Source organism: Thalassophryne amazonica, chromosome 5 (genome assembly GCF_902500255.1).
Source record: "Thalassophryne amazonica chromosome 5, fThaAma1.1, whole genome shotgun sequence".
Classification (NCBI taxonomy): Eukaryota; Metazoa; Chordata; class Actinopteri; order Batrachoidiformes; family Batrachoididae; genus Thalassophryne; species Thalassophryne amazonica.
The window spans coordinates 77,429,639-77,445,043 of NC_047107.1; the positions used below are offsets into that span (position 1 = coordinate 77,429,639).

The window sequence follows — 15,405 nt, forward strand, 5'->3', positions numbered from 1 at the left end:
GCACACCGCGGCAGCCAATTAGAGTAGCCTGTTACGGTCACATCAGCTGAGTGCTCACTTGAACAAAATAATCCAAGATGGTGGAAAATGCTCTGAAACAGCTTATTTCTGTATAAATCTAATCTTCTTCTTTGTCTTTCGGCTGTTCCCGTTAGGGGTCGCCACAGCAGATCAATCGTTTCCATCTCACCCTGTCCTCTGTATCTTCCTCTGTCACATCAACCACCTGCATGTCCTCTCTCAGCACATCCATGAACCTCCTCTTTGGTCTCCCTCTTCTCCTCCTGCCTGGTGGCTCCATCCTCAGCATCCTTCTCCCTATATACCCTGGGTCCCTCCTCTGCACATGTCCAAACCATCTCAATCTTGCCTCTCTGACTTTGTCTCCAAACCGTCCCACCTGAGCTGTCCCTCTGATATGTTCATTCCTAATCTTGTCCATTCTTGTCACTCCCAAAGAGAATCTCAACATCTTCAGCTCTGCCACCTCCAGCTCTGCCTCCTGTCTTTTTGTTAGTGCCACTGTCTCTAAACCATACAACATAGCTGGTCTCACTACTGTTTTGTAAACTTTCCCCTTCACTCTTGCTGATATTCTTCGGTCACAAATCACTCCTGCCACCTTTCTCCACCCACTCCACCCTGCCTGCACTCTCTTCTTCACCTCTCAATCAATCAATCAATCAATCAATTTTTTTATATAGCGCCAAATCACAACAAACAGTTGCCCCAAGGCGCTTTATATTGTAAGGCAAGGCCATACAATAATTATGTAAAACCCCAACGGTCAAAACGACCCCCTGTGAGCAAGCACTTGGCTACAGTGGGAAGGAAAAACTCCCTTTTAACAGGAAGAAACCTCCAGCAGAACCAGGCTCAGGGAGGGGCAGTCTTCTGCTGGGACTGGTTGGGGCTGAGGGAGAGAACCAGGAAAAAGACATGCTGTGGAGGGGAGCAGAGATCGATCACTAATGATTAAATGCAGAGTGGTGCATACAGAGCAAAAAGAGAAAGAAACAGTGCATCATGGGAACCCCCCAGCAGTCTACGTCTATAGCAGCATAACTAAGGGATGGTTCAGGGTCACCTGATCCAGCCCTAACTATAAGCTTTAGCAAAAAGGAAAGTTTTAAGCCTAATCTTAAAAGTAGAGAGGGTGTCTGTCTCCCTGATCTGAATTGGGAGCTGGTTCCACAGGAGAGGAGCCTGAAAGCTGAAGGCTCTGCCTCCCATTCTACTCTTACAAACCCTAGGAACTACAAGTAAGCCTGCAGTCTGAGAGCGAAGCGCTCTATTGGGGTGATATGGTACTACGAGGTCCCTAAGATAAGATGGGACCTGATTATTCAAAACCTTATAAGTAAGAAGAAGAATTTTAAATTCTATTCTAGAATTAACAGGAAGCCAATGAAGAGAGGCCAATATGGGTGAGCTATGCTCTCTCCTTCTAGTCCCCGTCAGTACTCTAGCTGCAGCATTTTGAATTAACTGAAGGCTTTTTAGGGAACTTTTAGGACAACCTGATAATAATGAATTACAACAGTCCAGCCTAGAGGAAATAAATGCATGAATTAGTTTTTCAGCATCACTCTGAGACAAGACCTTTCTGATTTTAGAGATATTGCGTAAATGCAAAAAAGCAGTCCTACATATTTGTTTAATATGCGCTTTGAATGACATATCCTGATCAAAAATGACTCCAAGATTTCTCACAGTATTACTAGAGGTCAGGGTAATGCCATCCAGAGTAAGGATCTGGTTAGACACCATGTTTCTAAGATTTGTGGGGCCAAGTACAATAACTTCAGTTTTATCTGAGTTTAAAAGCAGGAAATTAGAGGTCATCCATGTCTTTATGTCTGTAAGACAATCCTGCAGTTTAGCTAATTGGTGTGTGTCCTCTGGCTTCATGGATAGATAAAGCTGGGTATCATCTGCGTAACAATGAAAATTTAAGCAATACCGTCTAATAATACTGCCTAAGGGAAGCATGTATAAAGTGAATAAAATTGGTCCTAGCACAGAACCTTGTGGAACTCCATAATTAACTTTAGTCTGTGAAGAAGATTCCCCATTTACATGAACAAATTGTAATCTATTAGACAAATATGATTCAAACCACCGCAGCGCAGTGCCTTTAATACCTATGGCATGCTCTAATCTCTGTAATAAAATTTTATGGTCAACAGTATCAAAAGCAGCACTGAGGTCTAACAGAACAAGCACAGAGATGAGTCCACTGTCCGAGGCCATAAGAAGATCATTTGTAACCTTCACTAATGCTGTTTCTGTACTATGATGAATTCTAAAACCTGACTGAAACTCTTCAAATAGACCATTCCTCTGCAGATGATCAGTTAGCTGTTTTACAACTACCCTTTCAAGAATTTCTGAGAGAAAAGGAAGGTTGGAGATTGGCCTATAATTAGCTAAGATAGCTGGGTCAAGTGATGGCTTTTTAAGTAATGGTTTAATTACTGCCACCTTAAAAGCCTGTGGTACACAGGCTCTACCACACTCTCCATTACTTTGAACAGTTGACCCAAAATATTTAAAGTCATCTACTTTCACCACTTCTACTCCTTGTAACTGCACTATTCCACTGGGCTCCCTCTCATTCACACACATGTACTCAGTCTTGCTTCTACTGACTTTCATTCCCCTTCTCTCCAAAGCATATCTCCACTTCTCCAGACTAGACTCAACTTGCTCTCTACTCTCACTACAGATCACAATGTCATCTGCAAACATCATAGTCCATGGGGACTCCTGTCTGATCTCATCTGTCAACCTGTCCATCACCACTGCAAACAAGAAAGGACTCAAAGCTGATCCTTGGTGTAATCCCACCTCCACCTTGAATGAGTCTGTCATTCCGACTGCGCATCTCACCGCTGTCACACTATTCTTGTACATGTCCTGCACTACCCTAACATACTTCTCTGCCACTCCAGACTTCCTCATACAATGCCACAACTCTTCTCTTGGCACCCTATCATAAGCTTTTTCTAAGTCCATAAACACACAATGTAACTCTTTCTGTACTTCTCTGTACTTTTCCAACAGTATTCTCAGAGCAAACATTGCATCTGTAGTGCTCTTTCTCGGCATGAAACCATATTGCTGCTCACAGCTCTTCACCTGTTTTCTAAGCCTAGCTTAGCCTAGTGCTCTTTCCCATAACTTCATGCTGTGGCTGATCAGCTTTATGCCTCTGTAGTTACTGCAGCTCTGCACATCACCCTTGTTCTTGAAAATAGGAACCAGCACACTTCGTCTCCACTCCTCAGGCATCCTCTCACTTTCCAAGATTTTATTAAACAATCTGGTTAGAAACTATACTGCCATCTCTCCTAGACATTTCCATGCCTCCATTGGAATGTCATCTGGACCAACTGCCTTTCCACTCTTCATCCTCTTCATAGCAGCCCTCACTTCTTCCTTGCTAATCTCTTTTACTTCCTGATTTACTCTCACCACATCATCCAGCCTTTTCTCTCACTCATTTTCTTTATTCATCAACTCTTCAAAATATTCCCTCCACCTTCTCAGCACACACTCCTCACTTGTCAGCACATTACCATGTGCATCTTTTACCACCCTAACCTGCTGCACATCCTTTCCAGCTCTGTCCCTTTGTCTGGCCAATCGGTACAAGTCCTTTTCTCCTTCCTTACTATTCAACTTCTTGTACAGCTTGCAATATGCCTTTTCCTTTGCTTTTGCCACTTCTCTTCTCACCTTACGCCGCATCTCCTTGTACTCCTGTCTACTTTCTTCATCTCTACGACTATCCCAAAACTTTTTTGCCAACCTCTTTCTCCTTATGCTTTCCTGGACCTCTTCATTCCACCACCAAGTCTCCGTGTCTTCCTTCCACTGTCCAGATGTCATACCCAGTACTGCCCTAGCTGTCTCCCTCACCACATCTGCAGTACTTTTCCAGTTGTCCAAAATTGCTTCCCCTCCAACTAGTGCTTCTCTAACCTGCTCGCTAAATTTCACACAACAGTCTTCCTCCTTCAGCTTCCACCATCTGATCCTTTGTTGAGCTCTCACTCTCTTCTTCTTCTTCTTTACCTATAAAGTCATCCTACAAACAACCATCCTATGCTGTCTAGTGACACTCTCTCCTGCTACCACCTTACAGTCTGTGATTTCTTTTAGCTTGCATCTCCTATAAAGAATGTAGTCCACCTGTGTGCACCTTCCTCCACTCTTATATGTTACCCTGTGCTCATCCCTTTTCTTAAAGTAGGTATTCACCGCAGCCATTTCCATCCTTTTTGCAAAATCAACTACCATCTGTCCTTCCCCATTCCTATCCTTGATACCATATCTACCCATTACTTCCTCATCACCTCTGTTCCCTTCACCAACATGCCCACTGAAGTCTGCTCCTATCACCACTCTTTCATGCTTGGGCACACTCTCCACCACCTCATCTAACACACTCCAGAATTCTTATTTCTCCTTCATCTCACAACCTACCTGTGGGGCATATGCACTGATGATATTCATCACCCCTTCAATTTCTGACTTCACACTCATCACCCTGTAAGACACTCGCTTAACCTCCAACACACTTTTAACATACTCTTCCTTTAAAATGACCCCAACACCATTTCTCTTCCTGTCCTCACCATGGTACAACAACTTGTACCCACCGCCGATGCTCCTGCTCTTACTTCCCTTCCACTTGGTCTCTTGCACACACAATATGTCTACCTTTCTCCTCTCCATCATATCAGCCAGCTCTCTCCCTTTACCAGTCATACTAAAAACATTAAAAGTCCCCACTCTCATTTCCACCCTTCTAGTTTTCTTCTTCTCCCACTGTTCGTGGCAACGTTTTCCTCCTCTTCTTCATCATCTTCACCCAGCAGTAGCCCAATTTCCACCGGCACCCTGTTGGGCAATAGCACCGGTGGCGGACGTTGTTAACCCGGGCCGCGACCGATCCGGTATGGGAATTCGATTCTGAGTCTGCATAGTTGGGTTGGCTTGTTTTACGCCGGATGCCCTTCCTGACGCAACCCTCCTCATTTATCCGGGCTTGGGACCGGCACTCAGAATGTCTGAATGTCATGGGGTGTACTGTCTGCACACCCCATGTGGCTGAGTTTCTGTATAAATCTAATATGTTCCTTATATGGTGTGTAAAAGTTAGCAAGAAATAAACACTTCTAAAGCTACACACAGTTTTTGAAGTGCTAACATCCATATGGATGTTAGCATGCATGCTGTATGTAAGCACATCATGCAATTTCAAAGATAACTTCAAAACCTCAATTTCAAAACCTCATGCATGTGCACACGCACTTCCTCCTGTAGATGCCGTAAGAAGCAAACTAAAATATTCATAATATATTTCCCCCCAGGTAAATATGTTCTCTTCATTAAAATGAGGGGCAGTTTTACAATGCTCTTAGATTTCAGTAGAAACTAAATTTTGTCATTTTTGTGAAATTTGAAAGGTTGCACAGCTTTAAATACATTATTAACATTATTTTCCATGTGTACTTATATTTCTTAATATTATTTGTTTAATAATTTCTGTACTGTGAATAAACTGTATGTTGAATGGAACCTACAGTTATTTTTATTTGTTTATTTGATCATCAGCTGAGCTTAGTATGCTACGCCTTTTCAGGAATCTGCAACATATTAAAATTTCAGCTTTGTAGGTCTGTTTTTTAGGGTTGTAGAGCCAAAAAAACCCACACCAAAGCTAAATTCATACAATAAAAGTTAGTTATCAGTTGCCTCAGCAAAATATTCATTCATTCATTCATTCATTCATTCATTGTCTATACCTGCTTACTCCAATCAAGGGTCAAGTGGGGCTGGAGCCTATCTCTTCAGTCATATAGCATGAGGCAGGGTATCGCTTGCCTGGACAGGATGCCAGTCTGTCGCAGGTGTTGTGTGGGCCGCCAGAAGAGGAGGTACTGCTGGCCCACCACCAGAGGGCGCCCTGCCTGAAGTGTGGGCTTCAGGCACGAGAGGGCGCTGCCGCCTCACAGGAACAGCCGAGGTGACAGCTGTCACTCATTAACTATGACAGCGGATCTCCTGGTCCACCATGTCGTACGTCTGCATGGGATACCAACAGACATCATCTCAGATCGTGGTCCCCAGTTTTCCTCGCAGGTTTGGAGAAGTTTCTGCCGGGAGCTGGGGGCCACCATGAGCCTCTCGTCTGGGTATCACCCTCAGACCAACGGACAGGCTGAACGGGCTAACCAAGAGCTGGAGCAGGCCCTGCGATGTACCACATCCGCACACCCAACGGCTTGGAGTGAACACCTGGCCTGGATCGAGTATGCGCATAACAGCCAAGTGTCCTCTGCCACCGGCCTCTCCCCATTTGAGGTGTGTCTGGGGTACCAGCCCCCTTTGTTTCCTGTGGTGGAGGGAGAGGTCGGTGTACCCTTGGTCCAGGCCCACCTGCGGAGATGCCGTCGGGTGTGGCGCACCACCCGTTTGGCCTTGTTGAGGGCCCGGACGAGGGCAAAGACCCATGCAGACCGTCGACGGTCCCCGGCCCCCGCATATCGGCCCGGGCAGGAGGTGTGGCTATCCACAAGGGACATTCCCCTCCAGGTGGATTCCCCCAAACTGAAGGACCGGTACATCGGGCCCTTCAAGATCCTCAAGGTCCTCAGTCCCGCCGCAGTGAGGCTCCAACTCCCGGCCTCACTGCGGATTCATCCAGTATTCCACGTTTCAAGGTTGAAACCACGTCTCACCTCACCCCTCTGTGCACCCGGTCCGGCGCCGCCTCCTGCCCGTATCATCGACGGGGAGCCAGCTTGGACAGTGTGCCGGCTCCTGGACGTCCGTCGAATGGGCCGGGGTTTCCAATATTTGGTGGACTGGGAGGGGTATGGACCCGAAGAACGCTCCTGGGTGAAGAGGAGCTTCATCCTGGACCCGGCCCTCCTGGCCGATTTTTACCGTCGCCACCCGGACAAGCCTGGTCGGGCGCCAGGAGGCGCCCGTTGAGGGGGGGGTCCTGTTGTGTGGGCCGCCAGAAGAGGAGGTACTGCTGGCCCACCACCAGAGGGCGCCCTGCCTGAAGTGCGGGCTTCAGGCACGAGAGGGCGCTCTCGCCTCACAGGAACAGCCGAGGTGACAGCTGTCACTCATCAACTATGACAGCTGTCACCGATCATCTGCACTTCACCCCAGATAAAAGCAGGATGACACCTCCACCACGTCGCCGAGATATCATTCTTCTAAGGAGGTAATATTCTCAGCCATAAACTAAACTGGATCTTAGTCTGAACTCTTTTTGTAGCCGCTTTCCTGTGGAGCCTTGTCAGCTGATTGGTGGTTTGTGAGAGTGCCGACGTCTTCGCCTCTCACTCTTTCTAGATAAGTGCTGAAACAGGAGCTGCACAACAGTACCAGATCCGACACGCGGAGACGGTGGCCACCTGGGGGACTCGGGACCTGGCGGCTCCAGTATCCTTCGGGTTCGGTGGCGGAGGAAATCGTGTGGTTCCGGTTCTTCTTTAGACGGACGTCTCCTATCGTTGAGCCTGCCCACACGACACCTTTATCCATTGACTTTGTATCATTCTATAATCTGCTGTGTATGGTTGTGGCATTCACAACAGTAAAGCGCTCAAATTTGACTCCTTCTATTGTCCGTTCATTTGCGCCCCCTGTTGTGGGTCCGTGTCACTACACTTTCACAACAGCAGGGCCACATATAGATGGAGAAACACATTCACACATACCTATAGTCAATTTAGAGTCACCAATTCACCTAACCTGCATGTCTTCGGAAGTAGGAGGAAGCTGGAGTACCCAGAGGGAACCCTTGTGAACACAGGGAGAACATGCAAACTGCACTCAGAAAGGCCGAGGCGGGAAGCGATCCCACAGTCTTCTTGCTGTGAGGCAACAGTGTTAACCACTAACACACCGTGTTGCCCTCAGAATAATATTGCAGTTATTTATCGCTTTAGTGTTATTACAGTTTATTTATTAGTCCATAGATTAGCTGTTATTGAAGCTAACTTTTATGTTAGCTGTGACCATCACTGAGTGTCTGGCATTGCCTCCTGTTGACACATATGGTTATGGTGAAGTAACCTGTTGCAGACGTGAAGCGTAGTTCTGTCTCAGCTCATCCATCTGACGCTCCCAGACACGTTGCTTCTCTTCAAACACCTGAATAATTGCTGCCTCACTCTGGTCCAGATTTCGCCGCATATGTTGCACCTAGTAGAAAAGAACAAGTGTCAGACCACAAAGTAAATGAGTCCTATATAGGCTGACTTCAACTGAAATCCATTTATCTTCAATGTTACAGAATCTTTTTGCATATGAAAGCACCCATAATTTACAAATGCTCCTGGGATATTCTGCAATGAACTCTGACCTCTTGCTCTTTCTCCCACAAACGGTCCTCCAGGTCCTGGATAATGTCATCTGATGAAGGAGAGGGACGTAGGGGTGCTGGGGCATCACTTAGGTGGCTAAGCCTCTGATAGGATGATGAGCTCTTTCCTGAAGAGGAGCGGCCACTATCTGAAGCGCTCAGACCGTTCTGAAATAATCACCAAACATGACGATATGTTCAAAATGACTCCAGTGAGGTGGTGGTCTATGTGTATATGTGAGTGATGGTCCCACCTGGTATCCAGGCTTTTCCAGCTTGTCCAGGCCTGCAGCTGCCCCAGCCATGCCCAGCCTGTTGATGTGGCTGGTAGAAGCACTGAGAGGCCCGAGAACTGCTGGGGGCCCACAACCAGACCCTGAGCCTGTATAGGTAGGCAGGCTGGTCAGGGAGTTTCTCCCTGAATCAGACATCCCTCCCTGAACCACTTCATTACTATTTCCCGCACCCTCACTCCTACCTGCCCTCACTGGGCTGTCCTGGTCAAGGAGAAGGGCCTCTGGGACCTCTCCTGATTCTCCTCCATCTCTGACTCTCCTGCCACCTCTTCCCTCACTGAACCCCTCACTTCTCACCTCGGATTTCCCCTCACTTCCAGCCCCTCCTGCCTGACCTACTAGGTTCTGCATGGAGTGGAAGCTCTTGGGAACCACTGGCTTGAAGGCAGAGGGACGAACAAGTCCTGAGTTGTTCTGCTTTATCAGAGAAATAGATGAAGGGAGACAAGGGAGAAACCAATTATAAAATAAACAAATAAGTAAGGAGATAAAGGCAGACATGAAAAAGAAAGGAAACCTCACATGCTGACGACAACATACGTTGCGGCGCTAAAGTATTCACAACATTGCAGTTTTTCCACATTTACAGCCTTATTCCAAAATGGAAGAAATTAATTATTTTCCTCAAAATTGTACACACAGCAGCCCATAATGACAATGTGTGTGTTTTTTTTTTTTTTAGATTTTTGCAAATGTACTAAAAAGCTCAAGCATTCCTCTGTGGAGAGAGGAGAACTTTCCAGAAGGATAACTATTTCTGCAGCAATCCACCAATCAGGCCTGTATGGTAGAGTGGGCAGACGGAAGCCATTCCTCAGTAAAAGGCACATGGCAGCCCACCTGGAGTTTTCCAACAGGCACCTGAAGGACTCTCAGACTATGAGAAAATGAGTAACAAATTTATCTGGTCTGATGAAACAAAGATTGAACTCTTTGGCGTGCCAGACGTCACGTTTGGAGGAAACCAGGCACCATCCCTACAGTGAAGCATGGTGGTGGCAGCATCATGCTGTTGGGATGTTTTTCAGTGGCAGGAACTGGGAGACTAGTCAGGATTGAGGGAAAGATGAATGCAGCAATGTACAGAGACATCCTGGATGAAAACCTGCTCTAGAGCGCTCTTGACCTCAGACTGGAGCGACGGTTCATCTTTCAGCAGGACAATGATCCTAATTACACAGCCAAGATATCAAAGGAGTGGCTTCAGGACAACTCTGTGAATGTCCTTGAGTGGTTCAGCCAGAGTCAAAGGTGCATCAACAAGATATTGAGCAAAGGATGTGACTACTTATGTACATGTGATGTCTTTTTTTTTATTTAGTAAATTAGCAACCATAAAAAAAGAAAATCAACTTTTCATGTTGTCATTATGGGGTGTTTTGAGTAATATTGAGGGAAAAAACGAGTTTGCTCCATTTTGGAATAAGGCTGTAACATAACAAAATGCGGAAAAAGTGAAGTGCTGTGAATACTTTCTGGATGCACTGTATATGGTATTGATCCCATTACTGCGAATTCGTAGTTACCTGCTCCAGTTTTCCCGACACAGGTAGGATCTTGGGTGGTTTGTGGTTGGGAGGGTTATGACCAGCTGGATTATTCTCACAGTCAGCTCTGGCAGACATCATCTCTCTGTGTTGGTGTTGACTCATGCCAACGCTGTTCTTCTCATTTGCTCCTCGGACCACAATATTCCCACAAACATCTAAACCTGCTCCCTGCATTTCTCTCTCCCTCTCCCTCTCTCTCTCTAGCCTCTCATTCTCCAGCCTCTCTCTTTCTCTCTCCCGCTCTCTTTCTCTCTCTCGCTCCCTCTCCCTCTCGATCTTCTCTCTCTCGATTCTCTCTCTTTCTCTCTCTCTGGCTCTCTCCCTTTCCCGTTCCCTTTCTCGTTCCAGCCTCTCCCTCTCCACTCGTTCTCGCTCCCTTTCCCGGTTTCTCTCTCTCTCCCGCTCCCTCTCTAACCTCTCTCTATCCCAGTCTCTGTCTCGGTCCCTGTCTCTCCCCCTCTCACGCTGCCGCTCCCACTCTCTCTCCCTCCTGCCTGCTCCATTGCCGCACTCCAGCTGGTTGTTGTTCGCTGGGCCCACCATGGTGAACTCTGTGTTGGTGGAGGAGGCTGTTTCAGTTGGACGATCGGTACCAACACAGGTTGCAGTCCCGATACTAACACTTCCTCGTTCATCACTAGAGGCCGTTCCATCCGATATTGTAGCTGGTGGCCGGGGCAACCGTTCTGCACTGCAGCTGCGGTCGGCAGGGCAACGACGAGAGAGAGGAGGCGCCCGGGGCAGGGTCGTCCGTGTGCCCACAGACTTCATGGCAAACTCCTGCTCTCCTGCCACCCCACTGCCAACACTACCCATAGTGGGGTCAAAGGTCAGGTATTAGAGGTTAGGAGTCAGGAATGGGGAGGGTCACAGAAACATTTGGAAGTAGTGTGGGTCATCACAACCTAATGCAGGTAGTGGGGGCACACACACTATAGAGGAACACAGAAAAACGCAAGGAGTTATACAATATTGTCATTGAATGATGACTGTACAGTTATGCAGAATAGACTCCAACTCACATACAGGGGTCGCCACGTCCTCTCATGGTTAAAAATGATCAGAAGGGTCAAAAGGATTAGTATGCAAAATTACAGTGTGGTGGCATAAAAAGACAGAATTTTTACTGGAGACAAAACACGGTTATACTTTCTGATTATGGCATTCGTTAAGCACTCCAGAGCAAAGATTTTCCCACATATTCAGAGGCATTCTTACTTTATTTTAAGTGGCTCACATTTACTTAAAGTAAATGTGAGCCAAAGACAACTCAAAAATGGCTCTAGGTTATATTGCCATTATGATTGCAACTAATAGTTTCAATGTTGAGTCATCAATTACGTAAATGTTTAACCAATATAATGTCAGAAAATTGCCAAAATGCACACCATAGTTGGCCTGAATGAATGCAGATTGAACAACAGTCTAAAAAAATGTGCAGAAATTTAGTTGATTAATCTTAAATGATCTGTTGTGTGTCTTCAAGTTTGGCAAGAAAATGGGAGGTAGAGCTTTTTCGTATGGCACACCATTGTAGAGAAGCTTGAATCTTCGACTGGACTGGGTTGCTTGACGCAAGGACATTTCGCTTCAAATCGCAGAAGCTTCCTCAGCTAAAATTCTTGCTCTGGTAGTCTGACTTCTGTCTTGATTTCTTCTCTACAAGAGTCAATACAGAAGTCAGACTGCCAGAGCAAGAATTATAGCTGAGGAAGCTTCTGCAATTTGAAGCAAAACGTCCTCGCGTCAAGCAACCCAGTCCAGCTGAAGATTCAAGCTTCTTTATGGAAACCACCTGGACAAATGAGAGCCTACACTTTCACAGCATCTGCACTAAGATGTCATCTGGAAAAGAAAAATTTGCAGGCTGGCCATAATACTGTGAATTGCTTTGTGAAATAATGCACACTTTATGATTTAATACAACACAGAAAATACACATTACTTCACTGAAAGCAATGTTTAATGAACTCCTTTTGACCTTCCCAACATAAAAATAACAGTACAAAAATTCTCAAGTATTCATTGATTTCTTTGAAGATATTTTTATTGGATTATATTTGTCTTCATGTATTGCTGTTACAATTCTGTGTCCACCCTCTTTATTGGGGTTCCCATTTACGGTAACAAGAACAGTGACTGCTTCTTACACCCCCCCCCCCCCCCCCCCCCACACACACACACATGCTGTGTCATGGAGGTTTTCACTCAAGCTACACCAACAGGTTATTTCAGTGATTACTGTTTTTCTCAGTTGCTTTGGTGCATTTCTCAGATCAGAATGAAACTCCTCATAACTATTAGGTTAACCTCCACAACATCAAGTCATTTGTGCGCATCATCATAGCAGTTTCTCATTCCCTCGAACAAATTGCAAATGCTTTTGGACGTGTATCAATTACTGCCATACAATTCTCTGCTGTTTTATAACATCATCATCTGCTTTTGTCATGTCAGTGAAGATGAACTATACTTATGAATCCTGAATAGTCATTCCCTATAAAGCTAACAGTCCTCATTTCATTGCTTGGGTCATTACATACAAAATGGTTGTACTAGTTGTCAAAAGCTATCAAGCTAATTTCATACATTTCTTTATGATTTTTTTTGCTGAAAATGTCTCCGAAATTGATCTTAGGTGAACCTCAGCTTTCACTTATGAGGAGGTGTGTGATGCACTAGTTGTAACCAATGACAAGCCACCTGTCCACAGTCATTCAGAGCTGAATGCCATGAACCCTCAATTGGCAAGCATATATGAACCAAGCAGGACATAGTGTGCGCCATTTCTACAATTCTGTGACACAAAAATGGAATGTCAGCGTCGTGGAGGAGGTGTGAAAATGCAGGGAGGAAGGGGAAGGGGACAAAACAGGGGCAGAGGAAGAAGAGGTGAAGTACATAGGCAGATTCCTGATGAAATAAAGGCTACACTTGTGGACCATGGTGTCAATCATGGCCTCACTATGGCTGAGGCTGGTCGACGGGTGCAGCCAAATGTCAAATCAAATCAATTTTATTTATATAGCGCCAAATCACAACAAACAGTTGCCCCAAGGTGCTTTATATTGTAAGGGAAAGCCATACAATAATTACGGAAAAACCCCAACGGTCAAAACGACCCCCTGTGAGCAAGCACTTGGCGACAGTGGGAAGGAAAAACTCCCTTTTAACAGGAAGAAACCTCCAGCAGAACCAGGCTCAGGGAGGGGCAGTCTTCTGCTGGGACTGGTTGGGGCTGAGGGAGAGAACCAGGAAAAAGACATGCTGTGGAGGGGAGCAGAGATCAATCACTAATGATTAAATGCAGAGTGGTGCATACAGAGCAAAAAGAGAAAGAAACACTCAGTGCATCATGGGAACCCCCCAGCAGTCTAAGTCTATAGCAGCATAACTAAGGGATGGTTCAGGGTCACCTGATCCAGCCCTAACTATAAGCTTTAGCAAAAAGGAAGGTTTTAAGCCTAATCTTAAAAGTAGAGAGGGTGTCTGTCTCCCTGATCTGAATTGGGAGCTGGTTCCACAGGAGAGGAGCCTGAAAGCTGAAGGCTCTGCCTCCCATTCTACTCTTAAAAACCCTATATATATATACTCAACAAAAATATAAGCGCAACACTTTTGGTTTTGCTCCCATTTTGTATGAGATGAACTCAAAGATCTTAAACTTTTTCCACATACACAATATCACCATTTCCCTCAAATATTGTTCACAAACCAGTCGAAATCTGTGATAGTGAGCACTTCTCCTTTGCTGAGATAATCCATCCCACCTCACAGGTGTGCCATACCAAGATGCTGATTAGACACCATGATTAGTGCACAGGTGTGCCTTAGACTGCCCACAATAAAAGGCCACTCTGAAAGGTGCAGTTTTGTTTTATTGGGGGGGGATACCAGTCAGTATCTGGTGTGACCACCATTTGCCTCATGCAGTGCAACACATCTCCTTCGCATCATCCGTGAAGAGAACACCTCTCCAACGTGCCAAATGCCAGGGAATGTGAGCATTTGCCCACTCAAGTCGGTTACGACGACGAACTGGAGTCAGGTCGAGACACCGATGAGGACGCCGAGCATGCAGATGAGCTTCTCTGAGATGGTTTCTGACAGTTTGTGCAGAAATTCTTTGGTTATGCAAACCGATTGTTTCAGCAGCTGTCCGAGTGGCTGGTCTCAGACGATCTTGGAGGTGAACATGCTGGATGTGGAGGTCCTGGGCTGGTGTGGTTACACGTGGTCTGCGGTTGTGAGGCTGGTTGGATGTAATGCCAAATTCTCTGAAACGACTTTGGAGACGGCTTATGGTAGAGACATGAACGTTCAATACACGAGCAACAGCTCTGGTTGACATTCCTGCTGTCAGCATGCCAACTGCACGCTCCCTCAAATCTTACGACATCTGCGGCATTGTGCTGTGTGATAAAACTGCACCTTTCAGAGTGGCCTTTTATTGTGGGCAGTCTAAGGCACACCTGTGCACTAATCATGGTGTCTAATCAGCATCTTGGTATGGCACACCTGTGAGGTGGGATGGATTATCTCAGCAAAGGAGAAGTGCTCACTATCACAGATTTAGACTGGTTTGTGAACAATATTTGAGGGAAATGGTGATATTGTGTATGTGGAAAAAGTTTAAGATCTTTGAGTTCATCTCATACAAAATGGGAGCAAAACCAAAAGTGTTGCGTTTATATTTTTGTTGAATATATATATATATATATATATATATATATATATATATATATATATATATATATATATATATATATATATATACATATATACAAATATATATACAAAGCCGTGCTCAAACGTTTACATACCCTGTCAGAATATTTGACTTTTGGCCATTTTCCATAGAATATGAATGACAACACAAAAACTGTGTTTCCACTCATGGTTATTGGTTGGGTGAAGCCATTTATTATCAGACAACTGTGTTTACTCTTTTTAAATCATAATGACAACAGAAACTACCCAGGTCAAAAGTTTACATACCCCTGTTCTTAATACCAGGTGTTCCCCCTTTAACATCAGTGACAGCTTGGAGTCTTTTGTGGTAGTTTTGGACAAAGCTCTCTGATGATAAAGCTGCCACAGAATATGTCTTGGACTTTATTTACATCAGTTACGAAGAAATACAGTGTGACACTGTGGTAAAGCT

The 15,405-nt window shown here is 45.4% G+C and overlaps 1 protein-coding gene across 3 annotated transcripts in view; it reads right to left on the bottom strand.

The window, feature by feature from the left end:
- The window catches only part of lzts3b (leucine zipper, putative tumor suppressor family member 3b), a 29,260-nt gene that overhangs the window by 4,102 nt on the left and 9,753 nt on the right, over positions 1-15,405 (bottom strand). Inside the window, exons 2-5 of one of the 3 annotated variants that reach the window (XM_034170578.1) lie at positions 10,218-11,049; positions 8,650-9,108; positions 8,396-8,563; positions 8,107-8,235 (exon numbers count right to left, since the gene is read on the bottom strand). In XM_034170578.1, coding sequence (XP_034026469.1) covers positions 8,107-8,235; positions 8,396-8,563; positions 8,650-9,108; positions 10,218-11,012 — 1,551 coding nt within the window. In that variant the 5' untranslated portion in view covers positions 11,013-11,049. Of the gene's footprint in view, positions 1-8,106; positions 8,236-8,395; positions 8,564-8,649; positions 9,109-10,217; positions 11,174-15,405 lie in introns of all 3 variants that reach the window. The other 2 variants (XM_034170577.1, XM_034170576.1) reach the window with 2 other exon arrangements.